Genomic DNA, 15,155 nt, shown 5'->3' with positions numbered 1-15,155 from the left:
ATCAGGTCCCCTCAACTCTTCATAGTAGGTAGTTGGCTTTTAGCCCCGATCTGTCTTTAATCATAGTGGTCCCCTCAACTGCATTGTTTATGCCTCATTATTACTCCTTTATAATTCCCATCCACTGACTTCAGGTTCAGCATCTCGAGCTTACATGACCACCTGGGTGATTCTAGGAGTACGGTGACCATGGAACTGATATTGTTCTGGCACACGGGTCTTTTATAATCCATCCCTACAACTCTTCACGTTGAATCGTGCATTATATGTGTACATGATCAGTTCAAGTTGATGGGGCTTCTTGTCATAGATAAACGCTGTATATTGTTAGGAGTAGTGTGCCCTTTTATGCTAAGTTGCCGGAAACAGTAAAGACAAAGGCTTGCGGAATGTAAATGACTCTTTTCAAAAGTTCGGGAACAGAAATTCCATTGATAGGAAGAGACAACATGGGGGAAAGGAAACTTGCACCATATCAATTGTTCAGACTTGAATCTTACTTCAACAATGTAGACTTAATGTAGACTTAATGTGGTACAGTTGATTTGTTGCAATTTTTTTTCTTGGACAGTCATTCTCATGCATCTATTTGCATAAGCCTTTGAAAATGCAAAAAGCCATACGAATGTTTATGTTTGTGAAATTCTGGACTGGAAAATATCGTGTGTATGTGCATGCAGGTTCTATGGAAACTTCATGTCAATCGGCACAACGTGCACCATATATGTGTAAAATTTTGGAAGCATGAAACATCATATCAATAAATGCATGGTGTGTACGATACTATGTTTCAGCAAGTTTCTGGGATGGGGATGGCAGGGGATGGGGGGATGCATTACCAGGACAGATTTTTTGGGAGGCCATTGTAGGGTATAGCAGGGGATGGTTATTAATAAAAAGGGAAAATTAAAAAATATAGAAAAATTCAAATATTTGTCTGATGGCATTTGTAGGACATTCATCATATATATCATAGAACCTTAACACACAATATTAGAGTTGAATTGAGATTACACACTAGAGTCGACATACAAATTTACAAAAATTTAATTGCTTTCATTATCAATGTGCATATATAAAAGATTACAACAAAATGTCCAAAGGCTGCAAGTTTCAACTACAAAATGACAAAAACATAGAAAATATGTAGTTATGCCTAATCAACATCTGATAACATTGCATCGAAATTGGATTCTAAGTCCCAATCATAGCCACTATAAGGGGCTGCTTCATTTAAGGGAACTACAATTGATCCCTATGAGTTCAAGAGGGCATTCAAATGTGTAATTTTAACTAATTGTTCCTGCAACACTCCGACTCCTAGAAGAATCTTCAATATTACATCTACTAACATGGGCTCTTTGTTGAGTTTGAATTTCTCCACCCTTACTATCCTCACTGCTGCTCATTGTTTTTTTTGTTAAAATGCAAATGATAGCTGCAAGTGCAAACATAAAACAAGAACAAACAATAAAACCCTCCCAAGTTTTTGAAACTTTGGCCAAAACAAAAACAAAAAAGGCAAAATAATTTGTTAGAATGAACAATAGATAGTAAACTTATCTCAAACGATGTAGATTTGGTGCTCTCTTGTCCTCTTCTCACTGCTGTTCCCTTCTTTGAGTTCTTTCCTCACAGCTGTGCTCTTTCATTCTTTTTCTCTTCACAATTTGTAAAATGGCAAAAATGAGTTCCTTTTTTGATTTTAGACATTATGGTCTCTATTTTAGGTTTAGGTCATGTCTAGAGGGATGTGGGGGTTCTTGTGGGCCCTCACATCCTGTTATTTAAAATTTTTAAAATTTTTGTGTTTAAAAAAATTGATTGAATACATTTGAATGTTTGGCCATAGGGGATGGCAAGCCATCTTTTCTTGTTTCTTGCTGTCTTGTCCCCTGCTTGTTTTTCTAAGTCCGTGAAATAATTTTTGAAATTCTGGAAATCTTGAGACCAGGGTGCGGCAGTGCATTTCCCACCCATCCCTAAAACATCCTCTATAGGGGATGGATCCATTTTTGTAGGGGATGCTTCTGGCCCCTGGGGGCTACATAGGTACAATATGCTCTATGTGTGCTTAAAAGCTTGGAAATTGGAAATACGTATTGATGGGTGCATAGAAAGCTCTATTAGTATTAGTGATGTTTGAAGCAGAGGAGGATATTCCAGTGTAACCATCTAGGGACTTTCTGGCTGAAGCTTGCTTCTAGATTGACAGAGATTTTTCATGCATGGAGTGACTCACAAGCCTTATTTGACTTCCAATCTTCATCATTGATGTAGAATTATTACACATACCCCCAACACATGATAGGAGAGAGACAGAAAGGTATTCAATTATTATAAGTAATATCAAAAGTTGCTAGAAAATGCTAAATGCAGACAAAAAAGTGACTTGACAACAGTATAATATATTTCACATTTCAAAATTTTCTTTTTTTATCATGCATTTAATTGTACATGTTTCTTTTCACTGTATTTTAATGTTGACTTTCTTTGGTAATGTATTTTTAGTGTCCAATTTTGAATTTTCTGGTCCAAGCTACAAGTTTCATTGGATTAATTTGTACATATTGACATAAATTTTGCTTTCAGGAAGATTCATATATGGAGAGTTACATCAGTACAATTGGTGTAGATTTTGTAAGTGATCCTCCTTCTCACAGTATTTTTGCTTGATTAGAGTGTTTATTTTGTTAGCTTCTGCTTCTCAGCATGCCTTTTAGGCTTAATGGTATTTTCTATCACAGTACAGTTACTGTTAATTTTCTGGCAAGCAGTTTTTGTTGTTGTAAACTGACTTTAATCTTGTCACTTGGTTGACAGAAGATCAAAACCGTGGAGCTGGATGGAAAGACAATTAAGTTTCAAATTGTATGAATGATTTTTACTTTCATTTGTGAGAATGACAATTTCTAGAAGTTATGACATTGACTACCACTGTCAACGCCTTCTTCTGCAAATGGATCATTATGTGTCATGTTTCTATTTCTCAATTGAAAGCCATTTTTAAATGTCAGGAAAGAAATATTTATATTATTTTGAAATTCTAGAAAAGAGAAAAAGAAGTCAAGATTTTCTTACCAGATATTAGTCAGGTTTCGATAGAGTCTCATATAGCATTGATAACTATAAGTTTGCACTTAAAGTACTGGTACTCTGTGAAATCATTTAGAGAACAAAAACTGAGCTTTGAGTTAAAGGATAGAAAGTGAAATATCCCAACTAGGGTATCGAATTGAAAAACACTTCAGAATTGAAACATTGCATGCACAAACCCTCGAACAATTCAATGATCAGGTTCATCATTAATTAATTCTGGACAATGTAATGAAATTCGTAGTTTACTTGATACCAATGACATCATACAGGTTGCATAAATAGCATATCAAAGACTTTTATGAGGTATCCGGATAAATACCAGTATCAACTTATTAATCAGAAGCTGTAATCGTTCAAAGCATAAAATTTCCTATCAATGGTGACTGGTCGGCTTATCAGCAATGCGCAGCAACACCCCTATGGCAGCACGAGTTATTATGGAGTCCATTGTCACAACTGTATCTTCTGGCTGGAATGTCTGAGATCATAGAACAGTGATAGTAACCACCATGGATGGGCGTCCAAGGTTCAGCCCAGTCAGGGTTTTCATCCTTAACAGAGGCTCTAGCAGCGGCAGCAATAAACAAGAAAATATCATAAAAAAAAAAACTCTTCCTCTTTCTCCAAATCCATCTTATAACACCCAGCCCTAAAACAAGCGCATAACCCTAAGTCCTGAAGTTTAGGCGATAACCCAAGGAATTAATACTTGGAGCACATATATAAAAGATGGCATAGGATGTTTATTAAAATCATCTTAAGACAGATTGCTGATGGCCCCAACTCATGACTGAAATATAGGAACTCACTTAAGTGAAACTGGACCCACCATTTCTTATTGAAAACAACTCCTTATTCAAAAATCGACTAAGTGTGGGAGGCAACAACACTTAACGAATTTATTCACTGAGTTTAGGCAGCGCTAGAGAGGGGACATGACAGAAAGAAAATGAGAGCAGTGTGGAAATGATTTCAGGAGTTATTTACAGTGAAAAATAAGGTTGTTTGTTGTATTAGAAGATATATTCAAATATATAAGAAAATTTGTGTGTGATACTATCATAGGAGCTTGAAAAAATCTTGTCATTGAGTCATGAAGAGGTTATAAAAAAATTTATAATAAAAATTACAAAGAAAAATGAGGGAGGAGTCAATGAAAAGGTAAAACAAAAAAAAGATTCGAGATTTGCATTTAGACTCCCGATTCCAGCTGTTGTTTTTCCCATTTATTATTAGTTTTCAGTTTTGTATGCAATGCCTCTAAAGCCCACTTTCTTGACCTTGTGGGTAGACATTGACATTATAGGGAGGGCACTACTGAAGGTACTTGATGGATTCAGTTAGAGTTTCCTTGACTGAAACACAAATAGATCTAATAATTTCCTCATATTATAGCCAAATAGAGTACAACTGGGAGGTCAACACCTCATTGACATAGGAGCTAGATGTTGGAAATGAAATGAGGATATGACAAAAACAATCTTAGTACTAAATGCAAAAAGAAGAAGATGGCATATGCAATTCATATTGTGGAGCATCAATATCAAGTTCACAATTTGGATGACCGAGAAATTAAGAGTGCTTTATTAGTGTTATCTTTTTTGATTTTGTTGGCAAGAGTGATAGGGGTTCTATTGAATCCTCAAAGATTGTTGAGTTGCATATAGGACATTATGTTGGATATCATGGCCAAGCTAGTACCTTAATTGAAGTGGTAGCTTGCAAAGTTGTGTGAAAAGTGACAACCATAGTTCCATGGAGTTTCCTGATGGGGGGATGTAGGGATGGTGGAGTAAGGGCCTAAGTTGAGGGACGGTGGGGGGATGATGGCGAGGTGATGGGGTGTTGGCACTGAAATACATATAGTACTTGAAAAAATAGTTATAATAAGATGTATAACAATTACAAATGAAACTTTGGCAAAGTAGTAAAACTTAGAAATTACTAAACTTTGAAATGAACATTAACAATTTAACATTGAACAATAAAAATGTCAAATTCAAAATTTATATTATATTCAAGATTTCATAATGATGATTACAATGAGTACAATGATGATTACAAATGTTCAAAATAACAAAATGGAGTGAAGTGAGTCCTCTAATTATCCCCAAACTCTTCATCACTAGAACTATTGGTTTCCACATGGTCACTCCGCTTCTTGCTCCTTGTCATGGCCCCGCCATGACTTCTATACTTCCAGAAAATTGTCTTATTATATAAGACTTCACAATTTTTGGTAGTCTAAATCAGACCAAGGTAAACAGAGAAAAAGAAATCCAACCCAGCACTGATGCAAAGACAGCGACCTCAGCATTAATCCAAGCAGCAATCTCATTGTTAATAAGGCAGTGAATGCCATTATGAATGAAGGCAGCGATCTCATTATGTTAATAACCATGAGTTGAAAGGTATAGATGATTAAGGCACATGTGATTAAGTTAATAAGGGACGATTTAGTAAGTTAATTAGAAGGCAAGAGACCCAAAGGGAAGAGTTACCTTTTTCTGGAAGGACATAACCAATCAAGGGCACAACCTTTCACGCCCCCTTGAAGGATATATAGGCCAGTTTATTATGCCAAGGAAGGGGGCAAGCAATCATCATTGGCTCCAAGTGATTACATCAATCATCTAATAGAAGTAAGAACATCATTCAAAGCAAGAAGATAACTTCCAGATCGAACATCAACAATTACCACCATATAGGAGTAGATCACTTTCAGATTAGACGTGAGAGCAGCAGATTTATAATCACTCCAGATCTGTCATACAAGCATTTAATAATCTTTATATTTGTTCTTATGGTATATATATGCTTGTGTTAGACAACTCAGATAACTGGAGGACAACTGAGAGGGGGGGGTGAATCAGTTGTCAACAGATTATAGAACTTTAAGCATTAAAACCTTATTATCGGAATACATAAACCAAATACCGGAATAGCAGATATAACAATTAAGCACAAATATAATCCACATAACATTTACCAACCATCCACAAAAGATAACACCAAGATTTGTACGTGGAAAACCCGGTAAAGGGAAAAACCACGGTGGGAAGCCTACCCACAGTCAGATAATACTTCTGCAGTAAGTATGTGATTACATAAAGAGGGACCTGCACATGCAGGAAGGCCAATAGCCTAGATCGCATTGCTCATCTCAAAAGGAGCCTCACTGACTACAAAATAAATCCAGACTACAATCCAGAAAGAAGAGTGAACTGCAAGAATAGCATCTCCTATGCTTGAATACAGTTCCAGTTAAGCTCAGTACCGAAGGTCTTAAACCTCTTTCACCAACCCAATTCGATCACCTATGATCAACCAAAACCTCTGCATATGATTACAACCTTATTTGCACACAGACAATCCTATATCCCAAAAATCCATGAATATGCCCATGATCTACAAAGAGATCTTACATCATATTTACCAACTCGGGACCTAAACAATTAGGTCGGCAACCTAAAAGATAATACAATAAATTCATAATATAAACCCACAATCCAATGATCAACCAAGTCGGCCTAAGACCGAAACAACATAATCCAATCAATAGATCCAACCGGAAACGCATCGGGATCATCCACCAACACGTTACATAAACCGGTCCATAGCCTAGCCGAATAAGATAGCATTAGGTCCGGACCCAAATCCAACACCACCGATCATCAGGAACACGAACAAGATAACCAATAGCATCTCGAAAGCCATCTAGAAGCTGCACCAACACCACTTATCACATGCATCAAAAGATCTTCAACAAAGCTCTGTCGGTAGAACCCTTACCGATGACCAAAAGGCTTACTAGAACAAATGATAGCTCTCGAGTCATCAAATCCCGAACCAATTGATCGTGATACACATCTGAATAGCATGAATGACAGATCCAAACCAATTCCACAAACCGAAGCATACCGGATCATTATCATAATCCAACCGCTCTACTGGAACCTGTCGGAAACCAGTAAACAACCAAAACAGCCGATGTTGCCATCAATGACAAAACATCAATACAACACAATCAATTTCTCCAATTTGCCAACAATCTCCCCCTTTGGCATTGATGGCAACACTAGATGTGAAAAGCATCCTGTTGTGACCTTTTTCACACATCGCCCCATTGCAAATGGGGACCCTCTCTTTTCCTGCTTTCTAGGGTTTTGTTAGTGTCCTATGACCTTTTGTTGCAGTTTCCCCAAGCCTTGTCTAGTTCAGAGCATTTCAGGCCCTGACGATTGAAAGTTAGTTTTTGCAAGTTATGTGATTTCGGAATGCGAACACCACTAGAGTGCTTAGAAAGGCCAAACGATGAAGATCGCAATTGATTTGGACGAATTTGGACAACTTTCTATTTTTAGAAAGTTTGCTTTTTTGTTTTTTTCCTAGTTTTTAGGAAGTTTTGTTTTTGGCATTTTCAGCCCAATCCCCGGTATGGCTGTTTTTAGAAAGTTTTCCCTATTTTTTAGGGATGTTTGCTTTTTGCTTTTTCGGGATGCAAACCTAGGGTTTACACTTGCACCACTGACCAGCTTCGACCGGAACTCGAAAATTCCAAGTTTTGACCTAAAAAGCTAAATCCCTAGATTTTAGGCTTTTTTGCTTTTTCGGGATGCAAACCTAGGGTTTACACTTGCACCACTGACCAGCTTCGATCGAAACTCGAAAACTCCAAGTTTCAACCTAAAAAGCTAAATCCCTAGATTTTAGGCTTTTTGCTGCTTCAGATGATCCACCTAAGCATGGATTTCAAATTTCAAGTTAATCCGGTTAAATTTGATTAAGCTGTGAAATTTTGAAATATCTCTGAAAATTCTTCTAAGTTTGGCTAACAAGGGTTTTGAAGTATTGTTGCAGATCCAAAGTCCGCCATGCATTGGGAGGCCATGTGGGAGCACTCTCCAAAGTCCGCCATAGATTGGGAGGCCATGTGGGAGCACTCTCCAAAGTCTGCCAAGGTTGGGAGGCCATGAAGACCAACACTCCAAAGTCCGCCATGTATGTGTAGGGTGCATAGGGGTATAGCCTAAAGTCCGCCCAAGCATGCCAAGTGATGGAGAAGCCAAGTCTAAAGTCCGCCAAAGGTTAGAGAGCCATGAGGAGAGGTGCTTGAAGTCCGCCCAAGGTCTTAAGTATTGGGAGCAACCTTAAAAGTCCGCCTAGGCCATGAGGAGAGGTGTCTGAAGTCCGCCATGTGTTGAAGAGACCTTGATGGAGCAACCCCCCAAAGTCCGCCATAAGTTGGAGAAGCCATCAAAGTCCACCCAAGGTGGGAGCCTTGCCTAAAGTCCGCTCTAGAGGATGTTGCTAGAAGTCCGCCCTAGGAGGTGTCTTCGAAGTCCGCCCAAGGTGGGAGCCATGCCTTGAGCCCTCTTCAAACTCCGCCATGTCTTAGTAGCCCTTGGCGTCCCTAGCAAAACATGTGGAAGACCTTCAAAACTCTGCCCAAGGTCTTCAAACGATGGAGAAGCCACCAAAGTCCGCCCAAGAGCACCTTCCAAAGTCCGCCATACACATGGGAAGGTCCTCTAAACTCCGCCATACCTTGGAGAGGTAGGCAAAGTCCGCCAAAACTTGGAGAAGATGAAGATAAACTTCCAAAAGTCCGCCTACACATGGAAGGTCAAACAAAGTCAACATGATGTCACAAAAAAATCCACAGAAATTTCAAAATTAAATCCAAAATGAAGAAAATATCTAAAGGATTATTAAATATCTTCAAAATAAATCCAAAATGGAAAGTTTTTTTTGGAGGAAAAGAATATTGAAAGATTATTGAGATATTAAATCAAAATGGAAAGTTTTTTTTTGAAAGGGAATATTGGAGAATTAGAAGTATGAGTTGGATGATTTTAAGGGTTTCTACTTGAAGATTTAACCTTGTCTACAAATACTTCATTATCAACTTCATTATTACACCAAGAAGTTCAAAGTTACTAAGGAGAGCTTAGTAAAGTATGTCAGTTTGAAGATCATCCGGAGAAAATTCTAGATATTGCTAGAAGTTGGATAATATTTTTTGGCAAAAGTTTTACAGATTTTTGGAGAAAAGCAACTAGCACGAGGAAGAATTATCTAAACTTTTCTGAATTTTCTGAGTATTCTGGAGAAAATTCTAGCCTTACTTCTATCCAAGTTAGAGGTGAAATTAAAATTATGAATTTTCTGAATATTTTCCAGAATTTAATAAATGATTTTTTCAAAAATTTTGGAGGAAGAAAATCATTTTTTTTTTTTTGGCTAAGTATGAATTTTTTTGGAAAGTTTTGACACTTGGTGGTAACCACAACCAGCCTTAAGACTGAGGGTTTTTAGGTGGAAATTCGATTTTTATGGCTAAGTATGAGAATAAAATGGAAAATTTTCCAACACTTAGCCATTTCGTAGCCCTGTTATTTTCAAAACCTTGCAAATCATTTTCTAACTTTAAAATTTCATTATTTTCTTGTAGGCACCAGACATTATGAAATTCCAAGTAGACAAAGATGCTCCTCCAGAGTCGAGAATGACTTCAAAGTGGAAGAACATCAGTGACACCAACCTTGGACACATCAACCTGAGGGAATTTAAGAAGCGAATGTTTGGTCTGGACAACCTTGTGCCTACCACCATTGCGCGAAAGATGATGAAGAGTGGTATCGTGCATGCTGCTGGCTTCCTCCCCACCATGCAGTGCAATGAACTAGTAGTCGAATGTGCCAAACACTACAACCCCATCAGTAAGGACATTGTTGCACCTGATGGAAGAGTGTTGGCGAATGTCAGCGATGAGGCCATCAGAGAGGCCTTCAGGATCCCAAAGTACCACAACACAGTGTATATGACAAAGGACGAAGTTGACAGTCTGTACCATGACCACCTAGAGGAATATGATGCCATAGTTAACCATTCTTGGCTAGACAAGCCGAGGAAGGGCGCCTCTAAACTCCAGAGAAAGAGCCTAGTGCGAGCATACTTCAAGGAGGACATTGGGGACATGATTGTCCTGCTCAATAGAATAGTAGGAAATCCTTAGGGAGCTCCATTTGAACCCTGGATGTATTATTTCATTAATGAAATAATCAATGGAGTAAAAATGATAGATTGGGCCCGGATGATCAGCGACAACCTAGATAGCCAGCTAAGGAACCTGGAGATGAATAGGACTTTCTTCATGAGTTTTTACTTGTTTTATTCTTTGGCCAGGACCTACAGGTACAAAGGTCTCACTTGTAGAGGAGAAGTTGGGAACAAGGAGAACCAGTTTCCAGTATACGATTGCTATCCCCAGCTCCACATGGAGGAGAAATTCCATTTCAAAAGGGTGAATGATACCTTCCTGATGCACATTACCCGGACACTTCAAGGTGGCCTGCACCAGAGGCTCTCTCAAGAATCTATGGACTTCATCGGTCGGTTCGGGTGTTGGTACATCTGATATCCAAAATTCACTTACCTCCGAATTCAGGGATTCTCCGGGCCTCCATACAAGCTTCCAACTTACCCTACCAACTGAATGGTGTTGCTCGAGGTTGTGAGACAATTGGAGGAGTATATAGTGATTCAAAGGGATAAGCAGAAGAAGGCAGGAACGTCCTCACTTACAATTGGTAATGGGTTGGAAACATGTCCATCATCACAAGCTGCTGCAACCGCCGAGAAGGAGCTGGCCTGGTATCCCTTCTATCAATACAAGGCAAGAAAAGATTTCGATCCATTCCATAGGATAAAGAAGATTGAAGGAACAATGTTTGAGCATAGATTGGATCTAGAAGACTACTGGGCTAATGTAGCCGGTAGCTTCGAGATCAGGAAGAGATTCTGGTCAAGAATCCCTTTGAGTATGGTGAGAGCAACATAAGTATTTAGAGTTGCCGATCAAGTAGAAGAAAGCCTAGAACTTCAGTAGCTGGGCTTTGAGAAGATGAAAAATGAACCCTTAGTCTTAATAGATTGGACAGAGGGAGAGAAATCAGATCTAGCAGACCTCATGAGGTCGGTGGTTGAGTATTCAAGGTGGTGGGCGTCTGAAAAGACAAAACAGTTGAAGGCCAAAGGTGTGACCTTGACTTATGAATTAGTGGGAGTAGATGATACTCTGTCCGTCAATCCTTGTACCTCCGCCGGTGATGCTCGAAATCCAAAAAGTGTTGGGGGCTCGAAAGAGGAAGGAGTTGGTTGGAAGCTCCACAAAGGTCACAGGGAAAAGGGTTGTAGGTGAGAGAAGAGAATCCAGCGAGAGTCACTCCATCCTAAGTGCTGCTTCCATTGCGTTCGATCAGAGTGCAATTGGGGAGCAAGAGATGAACATCTGTGTGATTGATGATGAAGTAAGAGTGCTTTCCCAGCCAGTTGAGGAAGTAGTGGAAGAGGTCTTCCAAAGTCCAGACAAAGAGCAAATTGAAGCACCTACAATCTTCTTGGATGGCATACCAGCAAACCCAGGAGAGGCAGATGATGGATTTGATCGAAACACTGTAGAACAATCAACCATTCCAGATTGGTTGAGAGCAAGGATAAAGGCCAAGGTTCCCAAAGAGGCCCACTCAACCGAGGAGGTCACCGCAGCATTCCTGGAGAAGGTGAATGAACCCGCTATAGCTAAACCACCCAAGCCCGCTAGGAAGTTTTCCCTAATTTAGAGAGACAGTGCCGGATTCAAGATAGTCCAGATAGCGATGCCCAAAGAAGGGAAGACTAGAGACAATGTCACCGCAAATGATTACAAGGTTACCACCATAGAGCTGGGTAAGCCCACCCAGGACCAAGAGATCCAATATTTTGATGACTCTTGCAACGTTCTAAAGACGAGGCTGGCTCATGAAAAGGAAAAGAGGAAGAAGGTTGAAGAAGAGAACCAACAGTGGAAGAAGTATGCTCTCCATCTTACTAGCCCACTCAACCGTGAAGTCCCGGCTACTCCGCCACAACCTCTTCAGCAGGGATCAATGAAGGACTATGATGATATGAAGGGCTCGTACACTCAAGAAAAGGAATGGATTTCAGACGCTTCGGTGCGTGCTGACACACTGGTAGAAAACTTAGTATCGGCACACGAGGCACAACTTCTTTATTGATTGATCGTATCCAGGATCTAGCCTCCAATTGGGAAGAGGTGGATGAAATTCAGAATGAAATACTCCCTCATCCGAAGGTTATCCGAGGCATGTTGAAGAGAAGCTTAGTGGATGCAAGCATCATACAGACAGGAGACAGGTACGACTTCGACACATGGTACTATACTCTGGTCACTCAGATTGAGGTTCTAAAGAAATCCGAGACCAAGTGCTTTGAGACAGAGGCAAGTGTTAGAGAGATCCTGGGCAAGGTATTCCGTGTGGCGTCAGAGATCTGGAAGAAGGAAAGCCTAAGGGAGAAGCATTTACAAGCAGAGAACCTGAAAGCCAGGATTCAGGCAAGCTTCTTCAGGGATTCAGGGATGATTGACAAAGGTGATCTTTCAAAGATTGCAAACTTCCTCTCCATCGATGATGCCTTCCTCACCCAAGCAGTTGAGTGGGAAGGCATCCTTGCCACATGTACCGATGATGTGGACCTCGTCGACTTCCAGATTGGCGGTTTGCCAAGTGTCACCATGGAGGAGGTCAAGCTCATTGTGTCCAGATACGTTGAATCTTTGAAAGAAGAAAGTGGCCACTCACCCCAGTGAAATTAGCAGCTGCGCCACGTGTCACTCTTCCATTTGTTTGAACTGATAGTATTTCGGGAAACCCTAATTAGGGTTTAAGACTTTCAATCTTGGCCCTTGATTGCTTTTTGATCTTGGCCATTCATTTATTTTTGAGAAACTATATAAGGCTACCTCCTCTCATTTGGAGAGTGTGAGGTTTTTGATGTATTGTTGCTTAAGGTCATTTCCAGATAATATATTGCATGTGCGCTGCTTTGTAATCTCTATTATTTGAATGATTTGCATGGTTTCAATTGCCTCAACACTTAGTTAAAATTAATCTAGATTTGCTTTCATTGTTGTTAATTTGAATGAAGGATTTGATAAGTATCAATTGATGGTGTATCTCCGCTCATACTTTTGGTAAATGGATGATTTCCATTCTACCATGCAAAGTTAGTCTGAGCCCATCCCCTGTGCATCCCAACATCTCGATCATAAGCACAACCCATTGAAGATTGCACCGGCCTTGTGTAGCTGTCCCTAGTGTGGCGAAGCAAGGTTTGGTTTCTCGAGAGCATCCAGTTGATACCGTCTCCAAAATTCGTAGGATTAGATTAACCTCCTCAAATCCTATCCTTTTTCCCTTTCTTTTGAAAGTCTAAATCCCAAAAAATTCTCCCCAAAAAAAGAAGAGCCTAAAATTGCCAAATCCATCTAAGTTCAGCAGTTCAAGATACTTGTCAACGTAAGTCCCCCTTGAAATTTCAGCATACACTACCCAAGAAGCTATTCCACTAAAGTTGCTTGTTCGCACATATAGACCTTGGAATCAGTAGTGATTTTTTAGGAGAGGATAGAATACCTTCGGGTATCCTATCCTAATGTTTGGTAGATGATAAAACAAACACCAACATAAAATGGCGCTAGAAGGAGGGCTTGATCATCGTCAATTTTTGACCAGCTAAAGTAACCTATTCTGGATAGTAGATATGATGCAACATGGTATGCCGCATGAATTCCCATTCAATCTGCCTCTTGAACAACATGAACAAGGACTAAATCAGTCATACATTGCAGACCAATTGCGAGCACTTGCTTGGAAATCAAAAGTAAATTATTCTCAGTTTAGACAAGTAAGTCACGTTATTGCCAAAGAAGAAGAAAAAGGTAGACAAACAGAGACTGTGATCAAGGAGAATCTAGAGAGACAAAGGACTTCTACCCTTCACAAGCAAGTTCTGAAAGAAATCCAACAATTTTCCTTCCAATCCGCTAACATGGTAAGAGATGGGTCTGCCCATCACTCCTCTTGAACCAAGAAGAGACCCCGAACCAGTGATACAACCAGATTTGAGCTTCAACGACGAACAAGAAAACATCATCATTGAGTTATATAGCTTAGCCTGGTCTGTGAAAAGAAATTATCCTGACTGGTGTCGAATGTGCTTCATCCTAGAAGAAGAAGAAGAAGAGATTGCTAACCGCATCAACGCACAAAATCAGAGAGAACAAGAGGAAGTTAATCCAGCCCTTGAACCTGCTCCTGCACTGCCTCAACAAGAATAAACGCTACGCTGGATCGCATAAGTTCTTTCTCCCCGGATAAATTCCAGAGGATCCTTAGATCAGCACAAAGTTCATCCAAAGAATTCGTAGAGTTGGAATGACCCACAAGATCTAGACAAAAAAGAGAAGTTTCACCAGAGAAAGGAGAGAGTCAAGCAGAAGAAGATAGACCAGAGGTGGAAGACATCTCCAAATTATTCCAAACCCCCTCCCCTCAAGTCCCAAGCACTTCGCCTTGAGCGTCCTTTACACCAATTATCCAACAAGTTCAGCCATTGATTTTCCAAGCAAACATCCCAATGGCGTGGCGTCCGGCCAATGCATCCCCTATGGTCTTCATAGCCTATAATGCGATGCCAAAGAGTCTTGAGCACTTCTGTTCTAGGTTTCATAGTTGTGACCTAAGTCGCTCAGCTGATGAACATATCAAGATTTTCGAAGATCTCCTGCATAATAGAGATATCCAGCATGAAGACGTGGCTTGTAGGTTGTTTCCTTACACCTTTGATGAAGAAGCCTCTCACTGGTATATCCACCTGCCAGCTGACTCCATTCATAATTGGCAAGAGATGAAAGATATCTTCTTAGAAAAATTCAGATCGCCAATCTCTCCATTTGAATTATATCGACAGTTTGTGGAAATAAGAAGGCAAGAGCATAAGCCTATTAGCACTTTCAATAATAGGTTTCACAAGGCATATACAAGGCTAAGAGATCCCTACAATCTGAATAATGCTGCTGCACCGCCTGTTTACTATGCAGCATTGGATCGCCTCACTTCCATGTTTGTAAAAACGAAAGGCACCCCCCCAACCAATTTAAAAGAAGCCTATGCTTCAGCTATTTCAGTCAGCAATGATTTGGAAGTAGGTGC

The 15,155-nt window shown here is 39.8% G+C and overlaps 1 protein-coding gene across 2 annotated transcripts in view; it reads left to right on the top strand.

The window, feature by feature from the left end:
• Positions 1-15,155, top strand: part of LOC131067002 (ras-related protein RABD2a) — a 113,133-nt gene that overhangs the window by 1,341 nt on the left and 96,637 nt on the right. The window contains exons 3-4 of one of the 2 annotated variants that reach the window (XM_058001911.2): positions 2,593-2,640; positions 2,824-2,871. In XM_058001911.2, the coding sequence (XP_057857894.1) occupies positions 2,593-2,640; positions 2,824-2,871 (96 nt within the window). The remainder of the gene's footprint in view (positions 1-2,592; positions 2,641-2,823; positions 2,872-15,155) is intronic. The other variant, XM_058001912.2, reaches the window with a different exon arrangement.

This window comes from Cryptomeria japonica, chromosome 3 (assembly GCF_030272615.1).
Source record: "Cryptomeria japonica chromosome 3, Sugi_1.0, whole genome shotgun sequence".
NCBI lineage: Eukaryota > Viridiplantae > Streptophyta > Pinopsida > Cupressales > Cupressaceae > Cryptomeria > Cryptomeria japonica.
Note: the sequence above shows the minus strand (reverse complement) of the source record. Positions and strands in the feature narration are given on the sequence as shown.